Here is a 21071-nt window from a genome sequence, read left to right as displayed (position 1 = left end):
ACACACACTTTTGCAACACACTTTTGACGTATCTTCCCTGCCCCCCCTTCCAAATCTGTGCAATTGACCAAAGTGATTTAGGATATGTGAGTAGAACTTCTCACATAGGGCCCGCCTGGGACGTTAGATTAGTTGGCGTGTATGAACCTTTAATTTGATTTGGCCGAGTCTGCGGTTTGAGATTCGCCATCTCCTTCACGCTTGTCATGTGGAGGCTAGAGATAGCATCGCCAGGGGCAACGCGCAATGGGTTTTGTCTGCAAGAGAAGGGCCTGCTGGCTAGCTGCACGCCTTTATATTTGTCACACTGTTGCCACCAACGTTATGAGGCTCTTTTATAGCCACCACACCATATCCATCTTGTCCTCCTCCCTAGTGTGCCCTGATGCCATTGCTCTGCCATGCCGTCGGTGTCCCCTGGCAGTGTTGCGGAGTCACGTGTTACAGATAACGCGTTGGCATTATTAGACTCCCCAAAGGTTCTAGTTATCCTGTACTATTACTCTATGTTTGCTGTAATCGGATTACCATTGCTTCGTATGTGCCCTGTGATTACTTTCCTCCCAAAAAAACTAGTGGAATTGGGAACTTGTCATGTCAGCAGCTTCAGTTCATATGAGAGCAGCAGCAGCCAATGTGTACGCAGTGGATTATACCACACAGCTTGCTTGTGTTGTGTTATATCGGAGTTTAAAGAAAGCTGGCATGTGTTAAATTTAATGAAAACTCCCAAAAAAAATCTGATTTCAAACCTCTCTTGGATGCCTTAGCCCGAGCGGAGGCCACACATCCCGCTTGTTGCTAGAACTGTGATGACATTCTGAAGGTGGTGTCCCTGACGCTAGTGCAAAGCTGATTTTTCTGCCATCCCCTGCGAATCCCCAGCAAGGCACTGCGAGCGTGAGATAAGGGGACACAGGGAGAGGCGTGCCTTGTGACCTGCCGTGCCACGCTGCGAGCCAGCATGGCCACAGACGCGAGCTGGAATATTGTTTAGCCAATGGCGGACGTGAAGGTTGCGGTGGCCTTCTTGACAGTTGATGCCATCGATGTCCTTCACTGGGCCTCTGGGTCAGTAGGAGCAGCTGTGGTGATGCAGCACACTTTGTGGCAGAGGAGGCCACGCACGGATGGTCTTGTCAGTGATTTATGCCTTTTGTGCTTCTGCCATTTTTGAAGGGAGCCGGCTACTTTTTAAAAAGATTTTCAACTCGACAAGCTCGAAGACGAGGGCGTCTTTCTTTACTTGGGGTTCCTTTGAATTAATAGGAGGAGAGGTACTTGAAGCTTGGAGTCCTTCGCTAACTTTTCAAACTGTAATTCCAGAGGGGCACTTTCCTGGGGGGAAACAGGAGCAGAGGGAAGCCTCAGGGAGAGGGCTGCGGACAGGGCAGACCAAAACGTAGACCAGGGGTCGGCAACCAAAATAACAAAGAGCCATTTCTTTTCGAATTTGGTAAAAACCCGTATTGCAAGAGCCGACATGCATGCGGGTACGAGACTGTGGTCCTTAATTAAAAGAGTCACCAAACAGTCCTTAAAGGGCCCCATGCGGCTCCGGTGCCGCAGATTGCCAACCCCTGACCTAGGTGATGAACAGTGACGGGCCATCGGGAGCCCCGAGTGTGGAAGCAGGGGCGGGCCTGAGGCATTTTGCAGAGGCATGGTGCCAGATGACCTCAGTTCTGTGATTCTGGGATGTGGTGCAGAATGGTTTTAAGTTGTCGTGCAGAGCTTCTGAACCAAGAAGAAGAGAGGTGAAATCGGAGCTCCCCCTGGAGGCTTCTGGAAATTGAGGCTGTCTTGGTTGTTCCTGAATCATAACGGGGTTAGAACATCTCTTAAAGATGGCCGAAACGTCGTGAGAATTATTTTATTATGTTTTATATTTATTATTTTATTACTTCCCTTCTACGTGACTTTACCGAAAGAACCAAGAAGATGTATCAGTACTTTCACCTTTAAAGCGAGTGGTGCCAATGTTCCTGGAAGAAGTGTCCTACAGTACTTTAAAAGGACAAATATACAGTATTGTGTTGTATGTTTTTAAGAATATGAACATTGTAATTGTGGCTGTCAAATATATTTGGAAATTTTAATGCAAAAGTATAATTGTTTCTATATATAATTCATTAAATGTTTGAATGTGATATGGACTGTAAAACCAGAAGCATTTCTGGTCCACTCTTGCACAAAGGCGGTGTGCCTTTTACACATTTCCGCATGCTATTAAAAGCACAGCACAACCCAAAAGCACGTCGGAGAATTACACCGCGAAAACTTACACAGCAGTACTCACTTATTCAACCCCAGGGGAAGTGATGGGCGGATTCCTCCCCTAACCAGGATTTGAACCTGAGCCCTTCCAAATGCTGTGTACGGTTACAGTTGAACGCCGTAACCATACTGAGCATCAGCAGGGCACATAACGCCAGTGCCGCTTATGCTGTACGTGGATTGCGCTGGCACTGCTGCCACTGCTGCTGCTGTCATCGCCGCTGCTGCTGCTGTCACCGCTGCTGCTGCTGTCACCGCTGCTGCTGCTGTGACCGCTGCTGCTGCCACCGCTGCTGCTGCCGCTTCTGCTGCCGCTGCTGCTCCTGCTTCTAATTCCAGGATATTGCCCTTGCCGTAGGGCTGCTGGTCGGGACGCTGGACGCTGCGTCTAGCGGGAAAGCGGCCCCCTACCGCATCCTCTACCAGAGCCACTCTCAGCCCTGCTGGTCCATAGCCACAGGTGAGACAGTGTGAATCTGGAGTCACCACCGCTTGTGATCCTGTACTTGGGTTTAAAATAAATATTGTTATCATTTTCATCCCTTTTGTTGATAGTAGTACGGTATGTAAATGTACTGGGGTGTTGTTCTAAATTGTCAACAGCTTCGAACATATTCACCGGTAAAGAGGGGCTCTCTAAAGCTCCCATGAGTGGAGGTCATTTTACCAGTACAATAGTGGCGTGTTCATGCGTTGTGTCGAGGCTGCAACCTCTACCTTAACCCCGCATTATTTGGTGATGCTGCTGCAGCGTCAGTGGGGTGCCAGCACAATTAACAACTTGATACATTAATCAATAACACTGCCTTCAATAGGAAAAGTATACAACAGGCAACGTTTAGGCCGATGACCCTTCTTCACAGCACATAGAGACCATAAAGGTAGTAGAGTGGATACGAGCTGGTGACCTGGTAATAATTATATGCTAAAAGTAAAATTCCTGATGAACTATTTTTACATCACCAACTTCGGGATGCATTTCCTGGGTTACAGGTTCCTAATGCACCCATCCCCCACCTCTCCTGCCCAGTAAGCTAAAGCAGACGTAGATTCTCACCAATTTAGTTTTAGCAACATTTTATTGTGTTTGTAACGCATACCTGGGGCTTAAACCCACTCCCAGTCTAGCATCCGGCTACCGAGTAAATGTTGATGATGAGTAATCCCTGAGCGTTTCCATTCTACTACCTTTGCTTGCTGGGAATGGTGGCCTATTCCTATTGGAGGTGAGGTTGGTGGGTGATCCATAAATAGTCAGACTCCCAGCCTCTGCAGGTCTACTTTGTGGTCAGTACAGCCACTTTGTTGCTGCCCTATCTGTGATCAATTTCAAGTGTCGTCATCCCCTCGTGTGAATTATTATTTTGCCTCCGCCGGTTTTGTCTTGGCACGCAAAATACTCGGTAAAGAATTGGACATATCCTGGGCAGAATACGGATAAAAATATTCTTGAGACTCAACGAGGCTCTCGTAAATAAAGGACACTATTCTCTAAAAAAATTCTTACAAGTGTATATATAATATATATAGTGGAAAGTGATGGGTAAGTGGTTAGCGCACTTTGCTCGAAACCTGCTGACCTGGATTCGATTTCTGGCCACGGCTGACATCGGTGGCGATTACCTGGACTGGTCATGGCGTAGTCATGGATTGACAAAGGGCTGTGGAAGCAAATCTCAGGCTAACGAACAGCATTACCTCCAATGGATGGCATGACTTAAAATGTTAGTCTGCTATTTCTGTTTATGTAGGCACTGTGGCAAGGATGGTTGTCCTTTTTTTTCCCCCGTTGCGGATACAGGCTCTAAATACTATGATGAAAAGAAAATCCATTGCTCTCTATTGTATATGATTAAGTTGTTTTTAACAACCCAAAATTTGCACTTTACTCAAAGAACAATCATATGACCCCAAAGCAACATTAAAATTTATATTAGTCACATGGAAAATATCATGGAAACATACTTCCCCATGTCAAACCACATTTCCGACGTTCATAAAGTATGCATGCTTTTCTGCATTTAACAACACCACACTACATATACTGTGCCCATGCTTGTAATTGTGGGTCTCATCGGAACTTCATTGGGATAATTCGACAACTGCAAATATCGACCCTATTGGTTCCCGCCTACCCCCCGGCATGAAGCAAATCGTTGCAACCCACTGTATGTGCCAAGCATTGGCTGCTGGTAAAGGCTCCCATTCATTGGCATTCGGTTGCTGGGTGTACCACGTGCTCGGAGGCTTGTTGTGGTTTTGGAAAGCGTCACCCGCCGCCACTGAGTTATCCCCTCTCTGGATCTTGCCGTGGTAATGCCCTCCCGCTCGACGCCTTTTTGCCTAACAGAATTATGCCGAACCGCACCTACGATTTACCACGGTTGGCTACGTACTGTGGACATACATACATACGATGGACATACATACGTACGGTGGACATACATGCGGTGGACATACATACGTACGGTGGACATACATACAAACCAATGTGTGATGCGATGCTCTCAATGGACTGGGAAGATGTGGTGGGAAAAATTGCACTTCTTTAGTGGAATACCCATACTGCTGCATTAAAAGTCAAAGGTGATGTTTTGGGCAATGGTAATTGTTCACGGCACATATGGAGGCCAGAGAGGAAGAGAGGTCGACTCTGCTGTACTACTGTTGACTGTTAGGAAATGAAGTGGGGCACGGTCAGGACCCATTGTCAGAAAGGACGATGGGCGCTGATGCACGAGACGGGTGGGGAAATGGCAGCAAAATGTATTCCTTGTTGTTGACCACATTAAGAAATTGCAATGGTGTAAGTTATACCACGTCAAGTGGTACCGATAAGTGGGCTGTTTAGCAGACTTGAAGCAAGGTTTTATTTCCAGCCATTACAAGAGAAACTCTGTTTTAATTTTATAGTCCAAAGTGAGCTCAAACCGCAAGTATGGACGATTCCCAGCACTATTGGCAGCCCTGATCCAGTGATGAAAATTCAACATTTAGTTAGCCGAAGCCAGCTCGATGTGTAGGATAACCACAGTAGACTTGCCACTGATTAGTACTTGTTTTATCGACCCATGGGGGATGATAAGCGGAGTCCACCATTGACCAGGAAGTGACTTCGCAATCATCCGATTGGATGTTGAGCGCTCTAGCCACAGTGCCACTCACTTAACAGGTGCTTAAGGCAGCTTTATTGAGAGTAATTCAATAGTTTTGTTTACGTTAATTACAAAACATCCATTTAAAGTAACTTAAAAAAAATATCTAATTAATACGCACTCAATCCACTCCCAATGTAATAGGATCTTTGCATCTATGGAAATAGTGTTCACGGGCTATCAAGTGTCTGAGATGAGATTTGAACCTCGCAAAAGCTGAGTAGTTACGAGGCCACTGGTGTGCATCAGATAAAAAAACAGCCCATTGACCAGAAACGAACCAACGTGTCACAGCGGTTGTGCTTTCGCTAAGTTGTCCCCACCTGAAGAAGGACGCTTGTGTTGCGCCTGAAACGTCGTGATTTAATTTATTTTAATTTTTTTCCTACGTGACTTTACCGAAAAAAAAAAGAGTTTTAATCCTTGCAGTCACGAAAACTTCAAATCAATTGACCAGAACTGGAGCGGACTGACACATACAGTCATTGCAGTTACTGGGGAAGAGTTGTATGATGTACATGATCATCATTATCATCAATAGTGTATCCACAGCTGGATGAAGGCTTCCCCATGCCTTCGCCATTCCTTAGAGTCATGAGATGCCACAATCCGTCTGCCTCCCACACGCGAGCTCATCTCATCACTCCTCCTCTGCAGCATTCTACCTCCCGGGAATGATCTCTCTATCGACTGCCATTCTGTCACCAGTCTCATCCATCGACCATCATCCATTCTGGTCCTGCTCAAACCCACTTATTTTCCTTTGCCGTCAATATTATGTCTGTAATGTATTCCCTGTTCCATCTGTCCCTCTGTCAGTCAGTGTACTTCCAAACATGCATCTCTCCATGTTTCTTTTGGGACTTTTCATATTTTGATCCTTTTTCTTTGTCAATGTGCATGTTATTGATCCATATGTCATCGTGGGTAATGTGCACTGATTGAACCCTTTTTGTAGGCACATCAGAACGTTGATTTTCCAAAAGCACATCCATCCAATCGTTACCACAACATTACATCATCACCATCTTCCTTCAGTTAGATTATGTAACTGTTACACAGTCAGCACTTGATCTTGAGGACTGTCCTTAGAGCACGAACAATGGAAAATAGAGCACCGTTGTGGCGAGATGTTACCTTTCTCACCTGGTTTACAGGAGGTCGTGGGTTCGATCTCGACGCTGATGCCCGCTGTATATTTAGAGTTTGCATGTTCTCCCCGTGGTCATGCAGATTTTTCTCCAGGTCCTCCGGTTTTTCCCTCTACATTTAGAATCAACATGCGTTTAGAAAATTTGACTGCTATTAATTTATACGTGATAAGCCACGATGTTGAGCTATCATTTGTGGCCAGGTCGCTGATTAAAAAGTGCTGTATGGCTCAGTGGGCCTTACCTGGTAAAATAAAAATAGTAATAGGTTTTTACCCTTTTAACTGGCAACAAAACTGACACTTTTATACAAGGGATCATGTTTGCATTAACCACAACACTTGCGTTCAAAATGCAAAGAAAAATACAACTAGGATAGTGAATGCACTGTCCTTGAAATTGATTGGTCCACACCCGAGACAGCTTTTCTTAGAGCCTAGTCTCACATGGTGTTGGACCAGATGGCGCCAAAAGTTTAGAATGCGCTGGGACTGTGTAACCATGTAGGTTTGCCCAACCATATGTTCTATTCTTTCCAATAAATCTAATGCAGCTTGTATTTTTAGTAGACAATGGGTAAGGCTCACTTTTGGTAATGTAATTCGATCTCATTGATACACTGATGCGGTTATTCATTAGCAAGGGTTCTAATGGTTTAAAAGGCCTTGAATTTTAAGTGTTAAAATGTTCAGGAAACTGTGCTTTGCCATTATTTAAGTTATAATTCACCAAAACCCAGACAGAGCACTCCATTCCGATCAGAGTTATGAGTTTAAACCCCTGTCAAGGGATTAACTCCATCCTTTATCCTTCCCAGATGGTAGAATTAAGACTTAATTGGTGAGGAATCTACAGGGGTCATCCTTGACATGAGAAGGCGGAATTTCTACCACTGGCTCTGGACCACCAATTGTGGTGCGCCCACAACCCTCTTGTGTGGACCAACGTCATTTTGACTTGCCTGTATGTTGTATCTATAATCTGTACGTGGAACTTCTTTCGCACCCTACGTAGCTAACCGTGCTAATTGACGGTGCAGGTAGTGCAGCAGTTAGTGTGCCACGCTATGAACCTGGCATCACGAGTTCAATTCCCGCTCGCGCTCAACACCAAGGGACAATTATTTGAACCGGTCCTGGGTGTCAAATGAGTACCTGGTGCAGTGTGTAATCATCGGCACTGGGGAGACAAAGGCGACTAGGCGTGGTGCTGGCCACCCCCCCCCCCCCCCCCGTGTGCCGTTCCGGCCTTCATAGGTGCTCGCTAACTGCACTTGCCCCAAGAGTCTTGAAGGCTATACGTGGGATCTTTGTCTTGTTTGCCACTCTCACCTCTGAGGCCAAGGACAGCAGGAGGGGGGGAGGGGGAATTCAAATCCTGGCAAATTGTAATTGAATAGAATTTCCCCCACCCTGGTATAAATGTGCTGTGAGGGCTTTACCATTCCAGTATGCCATCTGCTAATGTGAGCCGGAGTATCAGGATCGCTGACATGTTTTGCATTAGTAGAGCATTGTGTCTCGTGTTCCCATGCGAGATATTTATTAGCGAAATATATGTATTCATTTTGCTTTGTTTTCATTTGAATATCCCGGCGTAATTTAAAGTCTCGCATTACGTTGCCGATGATTTGACGTGCGTTGAGCTCGCTCTAGTGTATTATGCAGTCCCATCGCAGTGCCAACAGTCAAATGAGTTTAGGGTCAGTGGGTTCAAGGTGGGTAATTCGATATTTTTCATTTGGCCTCATTTCACATACGTTGTGTCATGTGGGGCCAAAACTATACACTGCACCTGTGCAATATACACACGCACAACACTTATCTGTTATTCCATTTTGACTCTTCCATTTGTTACGTACAGTGAACACGATCTCACTGGCTGGTTGAGCTATTTTTATGGTCTTGCATTACACATCGATCTTAGGATTTCATGTATTATTTTAATAAGTACATTTATTTTCATGGATAAGATTCTGAAGGAAAAATATCACCAGCTTTGCAATTATTGTTTTTTTTTTATGTACAGAATCAATGAATAGAGGGCTCTGTGGAATACTGCGTTGGTTCACGGTGGACAGGCAAGCACCGAAACATTTGTCAGAGGCATCGATTCCTGAAACGAATGCGCTAAACACGGCACTAATTGCACACATCGATCGTGGCAAATTGCAATTGAATTTTCACGCCCATGTAGTTGCAATCGGCAGAAAAAAAATCCATCAGCGTTGATCTGTATACTTTAGCCGTTAATGGTAAAAACCACATGGAAACGTGAAGCAAGGATCTTGCTGCTGGTGCCTCTGTTTTATTCTGTTGCCCTATACGTTTCGTTGCCTTCAGTAACACACCACAATCTGGGACGTCTCCCTGTGTGCAAATTTGCAATGGAGAACTTCTCATTTCTACTCGTGGCCATGAGCCACTGCTTGGAAATGTCTGATTATTGTGCAGCAGCCAGTCTCTCAATAGGACAACTGCTGTTTACTTCTCACAAAGCGTTAATTGTTTTTTTGACCGCGGAGAGATGATGGGCTGAGTCAACTGGGAATTGCACCCACGACTTTTTGATTCCGACCGGAACGTGGTAAAACTCTGGCTCCACTGGGCTCGATCCTGGGGTTGAATCGAAGCGATCTGAAATGCACACGAAACAGTGTCCCCACAGCAGCTGCATGCCTTTGCTTCGGTATCTTGACAATCACAGCGGCAGGAAGCGGCGTTTCTTGTTTGTCAAGCAGCGAGCACTCCTGGGATTGTTTCCTTTGCAAGGTTGCTCCACAGAGCTGCAAGCTGCTCAGCTCCACTCTGAAAAAGGCGCTGTGAAGGTGCCCTTTGCAGTGGGAGTAGATAGGTGTGGGGTCATTCCGAACGGTGGGAGGAAAAAATGGGGATGAGTTGTGTCGTAAAGGGTTAGTAGCGCTTGGCCTCGGAGGCACGCACTATACAAGCAAATAATTGTCTACGAATTGGTTTGCATTGATCTGCACCAGACAAATTTATAACCACAGATAAACACCAAGTGTTTGGCTTGGTAATAAATAGATTACTTTAAAACCAGACAAGACCCAATTGAGAACACAATCCTCTTTTTAAGGGAGATCTGGGTTTATCTGATTGGAGAATTATTAAATACGATATACTTTTTAATATTTTGTGTTGACTCAATTGTCAATGTCACTTGCTCCTTTTAGACTGTGAAATATTTGACAATATTTAGCATTTCAATGCGGACTGATAGCGCATAGAAATTTATAAGTATTCAAAATGAGAAACAATTGAGTTAAATTATGATTTTTTTTTTTTACATGGGAATTAACTTTGCCATCTGTATGCAATCAAGGCAAATTTGTAATATAAATTTTCCAAAAGACAATCGCACAAATACACAGAAGGTACGAACACAATCTCAAAGGTGGAACAGACCCTGCATGATCATGACTTGATTGTGGCCATTGTATTGAAAATAATGAAATAGACGAATACATTTGAATTTGAATAGCCTTGGCTCTTGAAGGACTCTCCTTTCCTGCGTGCAATGCATGGATGTCATTTCCTGCCGCGTTTACGCATGGGACATTAATGGGGCCTTTATAAGAAGGTGTGTTGCCAAAAGCGTTTCAGTGTTACAGATGAATGTTAAATATAATTTTTACACATTTCTAGATTCAATTATATATATTAATTTTATATACAAGCGCAACCCCCGATTTTTATGAACGTTTGGTTGACGAAATGTCGCATAAATGCGATTGACAAATTATGGACACTTTCCGATTAACGAAAGAGAATTTTTGCGTTTGCGAAATTTTAACTCGGGCACCAGCCATGAGATGAAACCAGAGCCGCCCGGGAGGCTGCGGCATCCATCCACGACAGCGTCATTGTGTCCCTGCAGTGCAACAGTAACGCCGCCTCCACATCGCCTTGCCAGTCATACCAACATGCAGCAGATCTTTTGGTGATTTCCCTGAAAATGTAAGAATTTTTGTTTAAAATTATTCAATCTTTTTAATATTAATGTTATTTTTTAAATATTGTATTGTGAAAAGTGGCATTGATGTCTATTTTAGGTTCGGAGTACAGTTGGAATGTCTGTCTGAAACACATCCCGAATTACTTTCTAATCCGCCCCTCCTGGACATCTGTGAAACAGATCTTCGTAGCTGATTGGATTTCTCCAGGATAAATAAAGATTCGATTCTGATTCTATAAAACTGATGGGAAAAGCCTTTCCAATAAATTAAATTTCCTTTAACGTATGATTTTCGAAGAACGCATCCCTTTCATAAATTTAGGGACACCTGTGTGTATACATATATATTACACTAGCGGGAAGTACCCGGCGTTGGGGAGCGTGGCCGGCTCCGCCCTCGGCCACGCCCCCCTTCCCGATCCTTCGGGAAGGTCCGGGTCCCTTACCACGTGACCACCAAGCTCCCGCCTGGGGGCACCTGGCCCCCCTTCGTCCAGTCACATCCTCGATCGGGTTCACGCAGGGTGTCACGGCCTGACGCGACCTCGGTGACACCCCACCTACAGTACCCGTACTGTCTCAACACAGTAGTGACGTCACATGTCACTACACTAGTATCTCACCAGGCGAAGGAACCCTCATTTAGCTTTTCAGACCATCGCAAAAACATGTTTTTGAGTGAGCACCTACTATAGCATGGGATTGCACATGGTCGGGTGGTGTAACCCACACTTTGTCCAACCACCGTTATTTTTCCATTGTGATGTTCACACAATGCACCGGGTACTCACTTCAGGTCGAATTGACAAAGAGGAAGGCCAAGGAGAAATCCAAATGGTTGCTATTTCCATTTGCGTGCACACAACGACAAAGATCCCCTGTATAGGGAAGACACACTTTTTGGGTGAAGTGCTGTTTGCGAACGCTGAATGAAGGCCGGCACGCCACCCGACGGGGTGGGTAGCCAGCACCACGCCCGGTCGCCTTCGTCTCCCTAGTGGCGATGTTTACATACTGCACCAGGTACTCAATTTGAGGCTGAGTTTACCTAGGGGAGGGCCAGGACCAGTACAGATAATCGTCACTGGTGTTGGCTGTGAGCGGGAATTGAACTTGGGTGTGGGGTTTCGGAGCACGGCGTGCTCACCACTGCACTACTGCTCCCCCCCCCCCCTACATGCACGCATAGACAGATCCCCCCGTATAGCCTTAAGAGACTGTTGGGACAAGTGCTGTTAGCGAGCACCTATAAAGGCCGGCACAGCACACAAGGGGGTGGCTGGCCAGAACCACGCTCGGCTACCTTTTTCTCCCCAGTGGAGATGTTTACACACCGCACCAGGTACTCATTTGAGGCTAAGTCGACCTAGGGTAGGCCCAGAATCACTTCAGATAATCCTCACTGGTGTTGACCGTGAGCGGGAATCAAATTCGGTTTGTAGGGTTCGCAGCGCAGTGCACGAACCACTGCACGACCGCTCGCCCTCTGCGTGCATACATTGTCACAGGCACACTCACGCACGCACGCACACACAGGGGATTCGCTTTTCGTTCTGTCATGTGGCCTTGAGAGGGTGACGACAGCAGCGCGTGGCGGCGTGCGGGCGAGCGCAGGCACGAGCAAGGAGGAGGTAGAAGAGCACTGGCAGTGGCTGGAGGTCAACCTCCTGCACATCCTGCCCGTGTTTGAGAGCGACGGGGACATCACCGACTTTGTCCTTGGGAAAATAAAGGTGTGTGGTGGCGTGCGTGTGGATTTGCGCGAGTGAGTGATCAGAGGTGTGGCGGTTATTTGTTTCCTACTACGTGAGTGGTCACAGTTATACATGGGATGAACATATTTCAATTTGGAGTTCTCACAGCTAGCAGCGCACCACCCTGTGTCAGAACATGGTCGCGGAAGATGACGTCACATTACTTCTTCTCAAGTCACTAGGCCTCGTTTATTCACCCCCAGGGGATCTCTGTTAAGTGTCATTGCCGCAAGTCAATAGTAATTTGTTATTTTTCAGAGCTGGAATAAGCTGTATTGAGTAAAAAAAAATGTGTTTAATGAGCGATTTTTATATCTACTTGGCACATCATGAAGATATTACCCGGCAGTCCTGCTTGACTGATATAACCAAGGAGAAAATTTTGATATAGTAGTTAACAAACCTTCAATGTGGCCATGCCCAGCCATGATGCTGCATTTACCGTAGCTGGACCAATCCTTATATTCAAATTAAATCTGGCTTCGCTTTGTTCCTCGCCAATCTGTGCGTCCCCCGCACACACAACGTGTTGGCCGACAGGGGATAATTGCGGAGGAGATGAAGGGCGAGGGAGACGGCGCGGAGCGCACGCGCGGGGAGGCCCTCGTCCGCTTCCGCAAGTTCTTTGCGGCGCCCAGCACCGAGCTGCTCGTAGCCGCCGTGTCGTGCAGCTACTGGAAGGGACGCGTGCCCCGCCAGGGCTGGCTCTACCTCAGCGTCAACCACGCCTGCTTCTACTCCGTGCTGCTCGGCAAGGAAGGTGGGGCTTTGGCGGAGAGAGGCCTAGCGATGCCGGCCCTGGTGCCCGGGGGGGGGCACGCGGTCGCCGCTCGTTGCAGAGGCTTGTGGTTGGAGCCGAGCAGGCTGCTTTGGTTATTACTGCGGGTGTAATAGCCGTGATAATACTGTGCGCCGTCGGCTCCCACGGTGGACGTTTAAATATCCCCTGACATCATTTGCAAGAGGAGGCCATTGTGTGCCAGTGTCCCAAATTTTCCAAACTTGAAAATTACTTTATTGGGATTGAACGTCGCAAAAATCGCCCTCTATTGGCAGGCTTATGCCCCAGGTCACTCTAGCAAATGAGACTTTCCTGGTCTCTTGAGTTCTCATCTAGTTTAATAAATAAACTTGGACGTGAATCTTGGTGCTTGTTCTATCAATTATTGTTTCAACGCTGGCCCACGTGGAGCGGTGATTGGAGTGTTCGTCATCATTACCCCATCTTGCCTTAGTTCCTCCGTCGTTAATAAACCAGTACCACTTGGTGGGAAATGAACAATGGTTGTCATGTGGAGATTCTGGTCAGTCATGGGGAATGTGAATTTTCCACTGTTGGCTTCAGATCACAAAGGAGATGAGCGCTACGACAAGGCTTCCTTTTTCTGTCTCATCACTATAATTCTGCTGGCACCGTTAACCTAATTGTGATGTTAGAATGTAATTTTCTTGTAATGTGCAGAATTACTAAGTATTTGATTCTCAGGTACAGGAATCTATGCGTGTTTCAAAAGCGGAAGAATCGGGTTTTACTCTGAACTGCTGCGCATCGTTCAGGTCATGATTCACTCCTGGCAATTTTAAAGCAATCTTTGATGGCAAATGTCACCAGCGACACATTAACCATAAGCGGCCATGGCAATCTGGTGGCCAATAGAATTGAGTGGCATAGTTCTTTCTTGCCAATGCAGAGAGGACTTTGTTCGAAAGTGTGGCTTAAAAGTTATTGGTCAACAGATTGGCCATTAGTCTATTGCTCAAATTAATTTGCTTAGAGGCCCACCATGGCCCACCATGGCCCATCACACCACTGACTTGAGGCCGCCATTTCATAGCTAAACAGGGTCTGACGTCAGGCAGTCATGTGACCTCGTGTGTGTGATCCAACTTCCCACGAGAGCGAACTGATCAGAGTTACTTAGATAATTGGGCAATTCGGCATTTAAAGATCGCAAATGCTGCGGCAACCGTTGCCGTCGACGATTTCCGGCTCCGATCGCACTCTTAAAACCTTCCCCGGTGGATCAAGGCCGTTGGCATTTCCCCCTCGGCGCGTGTTTGTATCTGCGCCACAGCCAAGCTGGCGATCCCGTGGGTGGACGTGGTGCGTCTGGAGAAGAAGGGCTCTGCCCCATTCCCGGAGGCCGTCGTGCTGGCGACGCGGCACGTGCAGCACAACTTCTCAATGTTCCTCAACGTGGCCGAGACGCACGTGCTCATGGAGCGGCTGGCCGACGCCGCCGTGCGCCGCCTGCTCGACGGGGAGCGCGTGGAGTTGGGGGACGACGAGCGCGACGATGCGCCAGCAACGTCTCCAGCAGCGGCGCCGTCAGGCGCCGTCGGCGACAGCCCCGACAAGCGCGGCGGGGCCACGGCGCTTAAACGGTGCCTGAACTAAACAATACTCGCTCACCCACTCACTCATCCAGATGTAATGACAGCGTTACACCTGCTGGCCTGGGAAGGGATTCACGGGTACGGGCACAGAGGTAACGGCCAATCAGGGAAGGAGGTGTATCTGGGGCAAAGGTAACAGGTGGGGTGAGCCGAGATGCTCCGGGAACCTGCTCGAAGGTTTCACGAGAGGGCGTGGCCGGAGGCGGGCCTTAGCCACGCCTGGGGGGATATAAAGGGGAGCAGACCCGGAGCTCGGGGCTCGAGTGGGGTCCTGCCTGTGCCGCTGTTCACCGGCATCTCTCTCCGTCGTCCGGCCACGTGGAAGATCTCCTGCATGAGTTCCATCGCCGTCATCGTCACACCGCCAGCCAGCGGCGGAGACGAGTGAGCGCGAGGGGACCACGCCGAGTCATCGGCTGTGCGTGTAGCCAGTGGAGGTGTTATTGCCCAGAGTTATATTCAGTGAGATGAAGAACCAGTGTTGGCCTGTGTTGTGCCCAGTGTGAGCATAAAGAAGTGCCCTCTATACGATATTCGTAGAAGTCACTCATTACACATACACTCATCCACCCACTCACCCTGCCACCCACCCATACTCACCCAAACACTCATCCACCCACTCATTCACCCACCCACTCATTCACCCACTAACTCACCCAACCACTCACCTCACCCAACCACTCGCCTCACCCACTACCCACGCATATACCCACATACTCACCTACCCACCCTCACTTTCTCACCCACTAAACTAAAACTATAAATTGTCTTTATTTGACCAGGTAAGGTCTGCTAAGCTATTAGCTCTTTTTCAGAAGCGACCTGGCTATCACAAGTGATAGCTCAACAAAGTGGCTTATCATCACGTGGATATTTATAGCAGACAAATCCTCTAAACGCACGTTGATTCGAAATGTGGAGGGGAAAACCGGAGAACCCGGAAAAAAATCCCCGCGACCACGGGGAGAACATGCAAACCTCAAATATACAACAGGCATCATCAGGGTCATGATCGAGCCCACGACCTCTTGCTTACCAGACGAGGGAGATAACATTGCCACCACGGCGCCCCTTCTCGCCTGCTACGAGCACCCCCATGCATCAACCCACCACACATGTGGCAGCGGTCGCTGGCGACTTGGGCATGCTGTCATGGATTGGACAGTGTTCACATTTGTCTTGGCCGTGTCAGCATTGATTGAGCAGTATCACCATTCACTTGGCAGGGTCATATTTGGCGGTGTTAACTAGTTACATGGCAGTATTCACTTTAAACATGGGAATTTTATCATTCATCGGGCAGTGTCAGTGGTAGCATCATCAAAGGCAGTGTTCACATGGATGTGGCGATTTTCGATTTTCGCACGGCAATATTCGCCGCTGTACAAAATAATTTCTGAGCACTTTTTATTGATTCATGGGCAGTCCATAGATAATTATCATTGGGGAATTTGTCATTGTGATACGCATAACGAATGTTCAGCTACGCACACATTCGCACGTGGACATCTTCACACCACGTGCCTGCAGCGGTACGAGGAACAATCAACAAATCCGTGGCCCACAGGAGTGGTGTACTCCAGTGGAATGTAAACCACAGTCTATTCATTCACCGCTTGTATGTAATGACAGTATATGTAGTAAACATGCTTGTAGAGGTACGCTTATATTGCGCGATTTTTTTTTTTACAGCTGACGTCCGCTAACTCATTGATGTCATATCCAGAATTGCACAATTCAGAATGGAATAGCCATTTGTGGGATTCGACCACCAGTCTCGGTGGTATCATGCAGTACTAATTATGCACAATTAACCGCACCTCTGTGTCTCCGCACTTCTTCTGATGCTGAGTAATTGGGTCACGACTTAAATCCATGCTCCGGCAGCTTTGGGCTGCACGACGCTCTGAAAGTGATTAATTTGTGTCCTGGCTGGCAGCGAAGCCTTAAGTGTACGAATTGGCTCCGCTCCAGTCGCGATTCGTTAAGCCTGTGCTCCTTGCAGCGAGACTTAACCCCGTGTGTGTTTTCGCCTGTGGCGGTTTCGAGGGCCAAGCCTCCCGCTGTAACGTCGTCCATCTGTTCTCTCGCGTGCAGTGAGCTGATCGGCCGGGCGCAGAGCGCTCGCTTCAGGGCGCAGTTCCGCCTCCCGCGGTCGGAGCGGCTGGAGGTGGAGGGCGACTGCACCGTGTGGCTGCCCTCGGACAAGTCTCACGTGTCCGGCCGCCTGCACGCCTCGCAGAGCTACATCTGCTTCGCCAGCCGCGACGACAGCGTCTGCACCATCGTCGTGCCTTTCCTGGAGGCAAGTGATGTCACGGCTGCCCGCTCGGCTCGCTCACTCGCTTGTTCACTCGTACCCTCGTGCGTCAAGGGATTATTAATTCGCTCGCACATTTGCCAATTCGTCTACTCATTCACCTCCTCTCCCATCCCCCCCCTTCCCCCAATTATTCCCTCACTCGCTGAAAATGCCCACTTACTCGCTTGTCATCCTGTAGGGCAGTTACCTTCATTGCAAGGCCCACAGGCCACTGGCCACCTCTGGTGGCCTTTAGTACGGCCCCACTAACGTGCGGCCCCTAACAATACACAAATGTTGCTGTGGCCGCTCGCACGTGAAACACTCCGTTGAAAGGAATTGACCAAAAACACCAATTCAAGAGCCCCTTGAAAAAGTCTTGACACCGATTGAGGCTTTTCCGTATTCGTAAATGACTTAATCATTTTCAAGTTTCGGGGGTTCTAATTGCATTGCCTCACGTAGGCGAGTCATTGCAAGTGTGGTGGCTCATCGAAACTGCGAAAGGGGGTTGACGTTTTAACTCGCGTTATGACGGTGGGGCGGGTGGTGCGCAGGTGGTCGTCATAGAGGCCGCCACCAGCTCCAGCGTGCTGCCCAACGCGCTGGCTGTGAGCACGCAGAACCGCCTTACATTCCTGTTCGCTCACGTGCGTGAGCGCGACTCGCTGCTGCTGCACCTGCGGCAGGCGCTCGTGCGAGCCCGGCTGCGGAGCGTCGTGCGTGAGCGCTGCGACGACGACGACCGCTGCAAAGCCGTCTGGGAGGTGAGTGCCGTTGCCGCCGCTGATGTCGCCACTGCTGATGCCGCCACCGCTGATGCTGCCACCGTTGCTTCCACGGTTTCTGTACAGTCTGTTCTCATTTCACGCAATTGTTGCGTTCCTGAAGAACACCGCTTTATAATAAATAATCTATAATAAAACACTGTCCGCGATAACACGTGAGATGCGTGTGCATGCTGAACAATGCCTGAGGCGCGTGGGTGGCTTCTAGCAGCATTCATCAGCATCCCGCCTTGTGTGTACGGCTACACTGAGGCAGCCGACGTAGTTCTGTTAATGCAAATGGCGCGATATCCAATTTGCATCCGCGTTATGTGTTCTCTAAATACATTCATTGCGTTTTATCCAATTGGCGTTATGAAAACACGCGGCAGTATAGGAGAACAGACTCTGTATATGTTGAGCTTCTTTCACACGTACGTAGCCAACCGTGCTAATCGCAAGTGTGGGGGAAGGACACCGAACTTAAACACAAAAATCAAGCGATGGATCCGGCGCCGCAGAGTCGAATTTCAGGAGACTGTTACTTGAATAATTCAAGGGCCCTTGCCTGTGAGCGTACGTCGATTTACCCAGCGTTGGTTCAGGCAAAACCTGACTCTGCTGATGAGACACTTGAGTGTCAAATAGCGGTGCGGTGTTTGCTTGTGTTGAACCAATGCTGGTGAAATTAGGGCTGATGGAATGTAAAAAAAAACGTTTCATTGAAGGGGCAGGAGGCGCATTGTCAACCCTTTTGTTGTGTTATTTAGAATTCAAGGAGTCACCGTCGCTCTGGAATAAAGCCTGTTAGAGCACTGGATCTGCACGGATGAAATTGGCTCCTCAGGTTTAGCAAGTTCATGTTCTCATCCCAGTGACTGAACAAAACAAATTTCGAAATAACATTTGTTTGTTTTTTGTTTACATTCAGACTAAAGGTTTTGCTTCGTTAACAAGGCACATAATCAGAACCTTTGATTATCCTGGTGAAATCCGATGAGCTATGAAGCTCTTTTTCACAGATGTCCAATCGGAGCTGGTCATGAAATTATAACAAACAATGAAAACGAAAGGAGTTCAAAGTATGGTAAATGTAAGCAAATCACTATGAATAAATAACCTTATAACTCTACTTTTTATTTTACCAGGTAAAGCCCACTGAGCAATTAGTTATATTTGAAAAGTGATGTGGCCACAAATGATACCTCGACTCAGTGGCTTATCACGAGAAATTGATAGCAGCCAAATAATGACAGAGACCTGGGAAGTAATTTTGGGATGTCACCTGTTTGCGAATATTCTAAAACATGGTATGCGGTGTTTATTTTTCCTATCAAGGGACCAAATCAATACATGGGATACAGAGCGTGGGCTGCCCAAAAGTGCTACTCTGTTTATTGAACCCAGAGCGATTAAGTGTTGAGTCAACCCCCTCCAACTGGTGTTTGAACTCGCATCCTTCCAATTGGGAGTCGTGCCGCTATCTTCCAACGAAACTCCCAACTGCTCTATTGACATGATGCAGTGATGTGGATGAAAGTGAGTTCAATCTGGTGTTAGTGAGAAAACGATTTCACTTGGCCTGTACTTTAACCCACCAGCATGAATCTACCATATGTATATTGTGCTCCTGTTTTATTGCTGAGTGGGTAGAGGCTGTGAAACCCATGGTGAAATTTGTTACAGAGTCTAATCCCATGCCGAAAGATTCTGTTCCAGTGCGCTCACAAATTACCTTTTATCATCAGTTACAAAACACCGCAAGCTACTCCTCGCCAGGATACAATGCAAATGGGATTTGGCCACAGTTTGAGCTGTATATAGCTCAAACTTGTGGGATCTGACAGAAGGAACTAAGCCGTAGCCAGGTGTAGTATCAATTCTAGATTTGAAGCTTTCGTGACTGCAAGGCATCATATTCTTAGGTTTTTTCGGTAAAGTCACGTAGGTAAAACATCAAAATTAATGAAAATAAAATAAAAAAAAAATCACGACGTTTCGGAGGCAACACAAGTCTCCGTCATCAGGTGGGACCGTCACAGCCGAATTAGCTGCATCAAGTGAGGCAACGATTCAAGAAGTAATCCCTTATAAGTAAGTTGAAGGGGGGGGGAGAGGGGGGGGCTCATCAGAATGTGGTAGCCAATGAATGGAACGTATCGGGAGGGAGGGGGGCGGGGCTCAAAGACAGCACGGAGTGCTAAGTACAACGCATCGGGAGGGGGAGGGGGGGGGGCGGGGCCAAAACAATGGACGACGGCTTGGACGCGGTTGCTGCTGCACACGCCAACACAATAGACAGAGAGGGGGGAGGGGAGGTCTGATACACATGATAGACAAAAGAACGAAAATGCCCATGTTTATACCAATGCTGGCTGAACAATGAAGAGAGCACTGCCAAAAAATAACTGGGGATGTTAACACTCGGTGAAGTAAAGTAAAATAGTGCCTGTCAGATAAGATGGTCCAAAAAAGTGTAATTAAGTCTTTTTTGCGTGGTTGATAACATCTTTCCAATGATTACTAAGTTTGTACCCATCATCACGGTTGAAATTATGTCTGTGTTTGTATATTTGTATGGCTTCGTGTACAAACCTTTGATGGTAGCCGGGAGGTTTGCAGAGAACCTTGGTCTCGGAAAAGACAATTTCATGAGAGCCCACCGAGTTGTAGCAATGATCGGCAACGGCAGAAGAATCAGTTCTGCCGTGTTTCAGATCTGACTTGTGCTCGCGGACACGATCAGAAACATGACGTTTCGTTTCTCCAATGTAGCAATCACCACAAATGCAACTCAATTTGTAGACTCCAGGATACTGTAAGTCAGGAACGACATCCTTCACAGATGGAATCAGATCACGGATTTTATGCACTGTACTGAATCGGACTTGGATCTTATGTTTGTTTAGAATTTTGGAGATCTTTTTGGTCACGTCTGCTATGTATGGTAACGTGATGGTTTTGGTCGGAGTTTCAAGTGGCTGTTTCTGTGTGGTGGGAGAGACAGCTTGGCGGATAGTACGGTCAGAGTATCCGTTCATCCTGAGGGCCCGATGTACATGTCTTAATTCACCGGTCAGGTGGTGTTTGTCAGAAATGCCATGGGCTCTGTGGTATAGCGTTTTGATGAGAGAATTCTTTTGAGATGGGTGGTGGTGGGAATCCGGTTTCAAGTAGGAATCTGTGTGGGTGGCTTTCCTGTGGACAGAATGTCCCAAGGATCCGTCAGGCCTCCTCTCAAACAGAATATCCAAGAATGGTAGTTTACCGTCTTTCTCCACTTCCATGGTGAA

General features: G+C 47.4%; 1 protein-coding gene across 1 annotated transcript in view; it reads left to right on the top strand.

The window, feature by feature from the left end:
* The window catches only part of LOC144937558 (TBC1 domain family member 9-like), a 52894-nt gene that overhangs the window by 10697 nt on the left and 21126 nt on the right, over positions 1–21071 (top strand). Inside the window, exons 2-7 of the mRNA XM_078864843.1 lie at positions 2636–2737; positions 12173–12291; positions 12853–13072; positions 14388–14697; positions 16807–17014; positions 17569–17778. Coding sequence (XP_078720969.1) covers positions 2636–2737; positions 12173–12291; positions 12853–13072; positions 14388–14697; positions 16807–17014; positions 17569–17778 — 1169 coding nt within the window. The remainder of the gene's footprint in view (positions 1–2635; positions 2738–12172; positions 12292–12852; positions 13073–14387; positions 14698–16806; positions 17015–17568; positions 17779–21071) is intronic.

The sequence above is a fragment of the Lampetra fluviatilis genome, chromosome 19 (genome assembly GCF_964198595.1).
Source record: "Lampetra fluviatilis chromosome 19, kcLamFluv1.1, whole genome shotgun sequence".
Lineage (NCBI taxonomy): Eukaryota > Metazoa > Chordata > Hyperoartia > Petromyzontiformes > Petromyzontidae > Lampetra > Lampetra fluviatilis.
The sequence above is the reverse complement of the archived record's forward strand: the minus strand, read 5'-3'. Positions and strand labels throughout refer to the sequence as shown.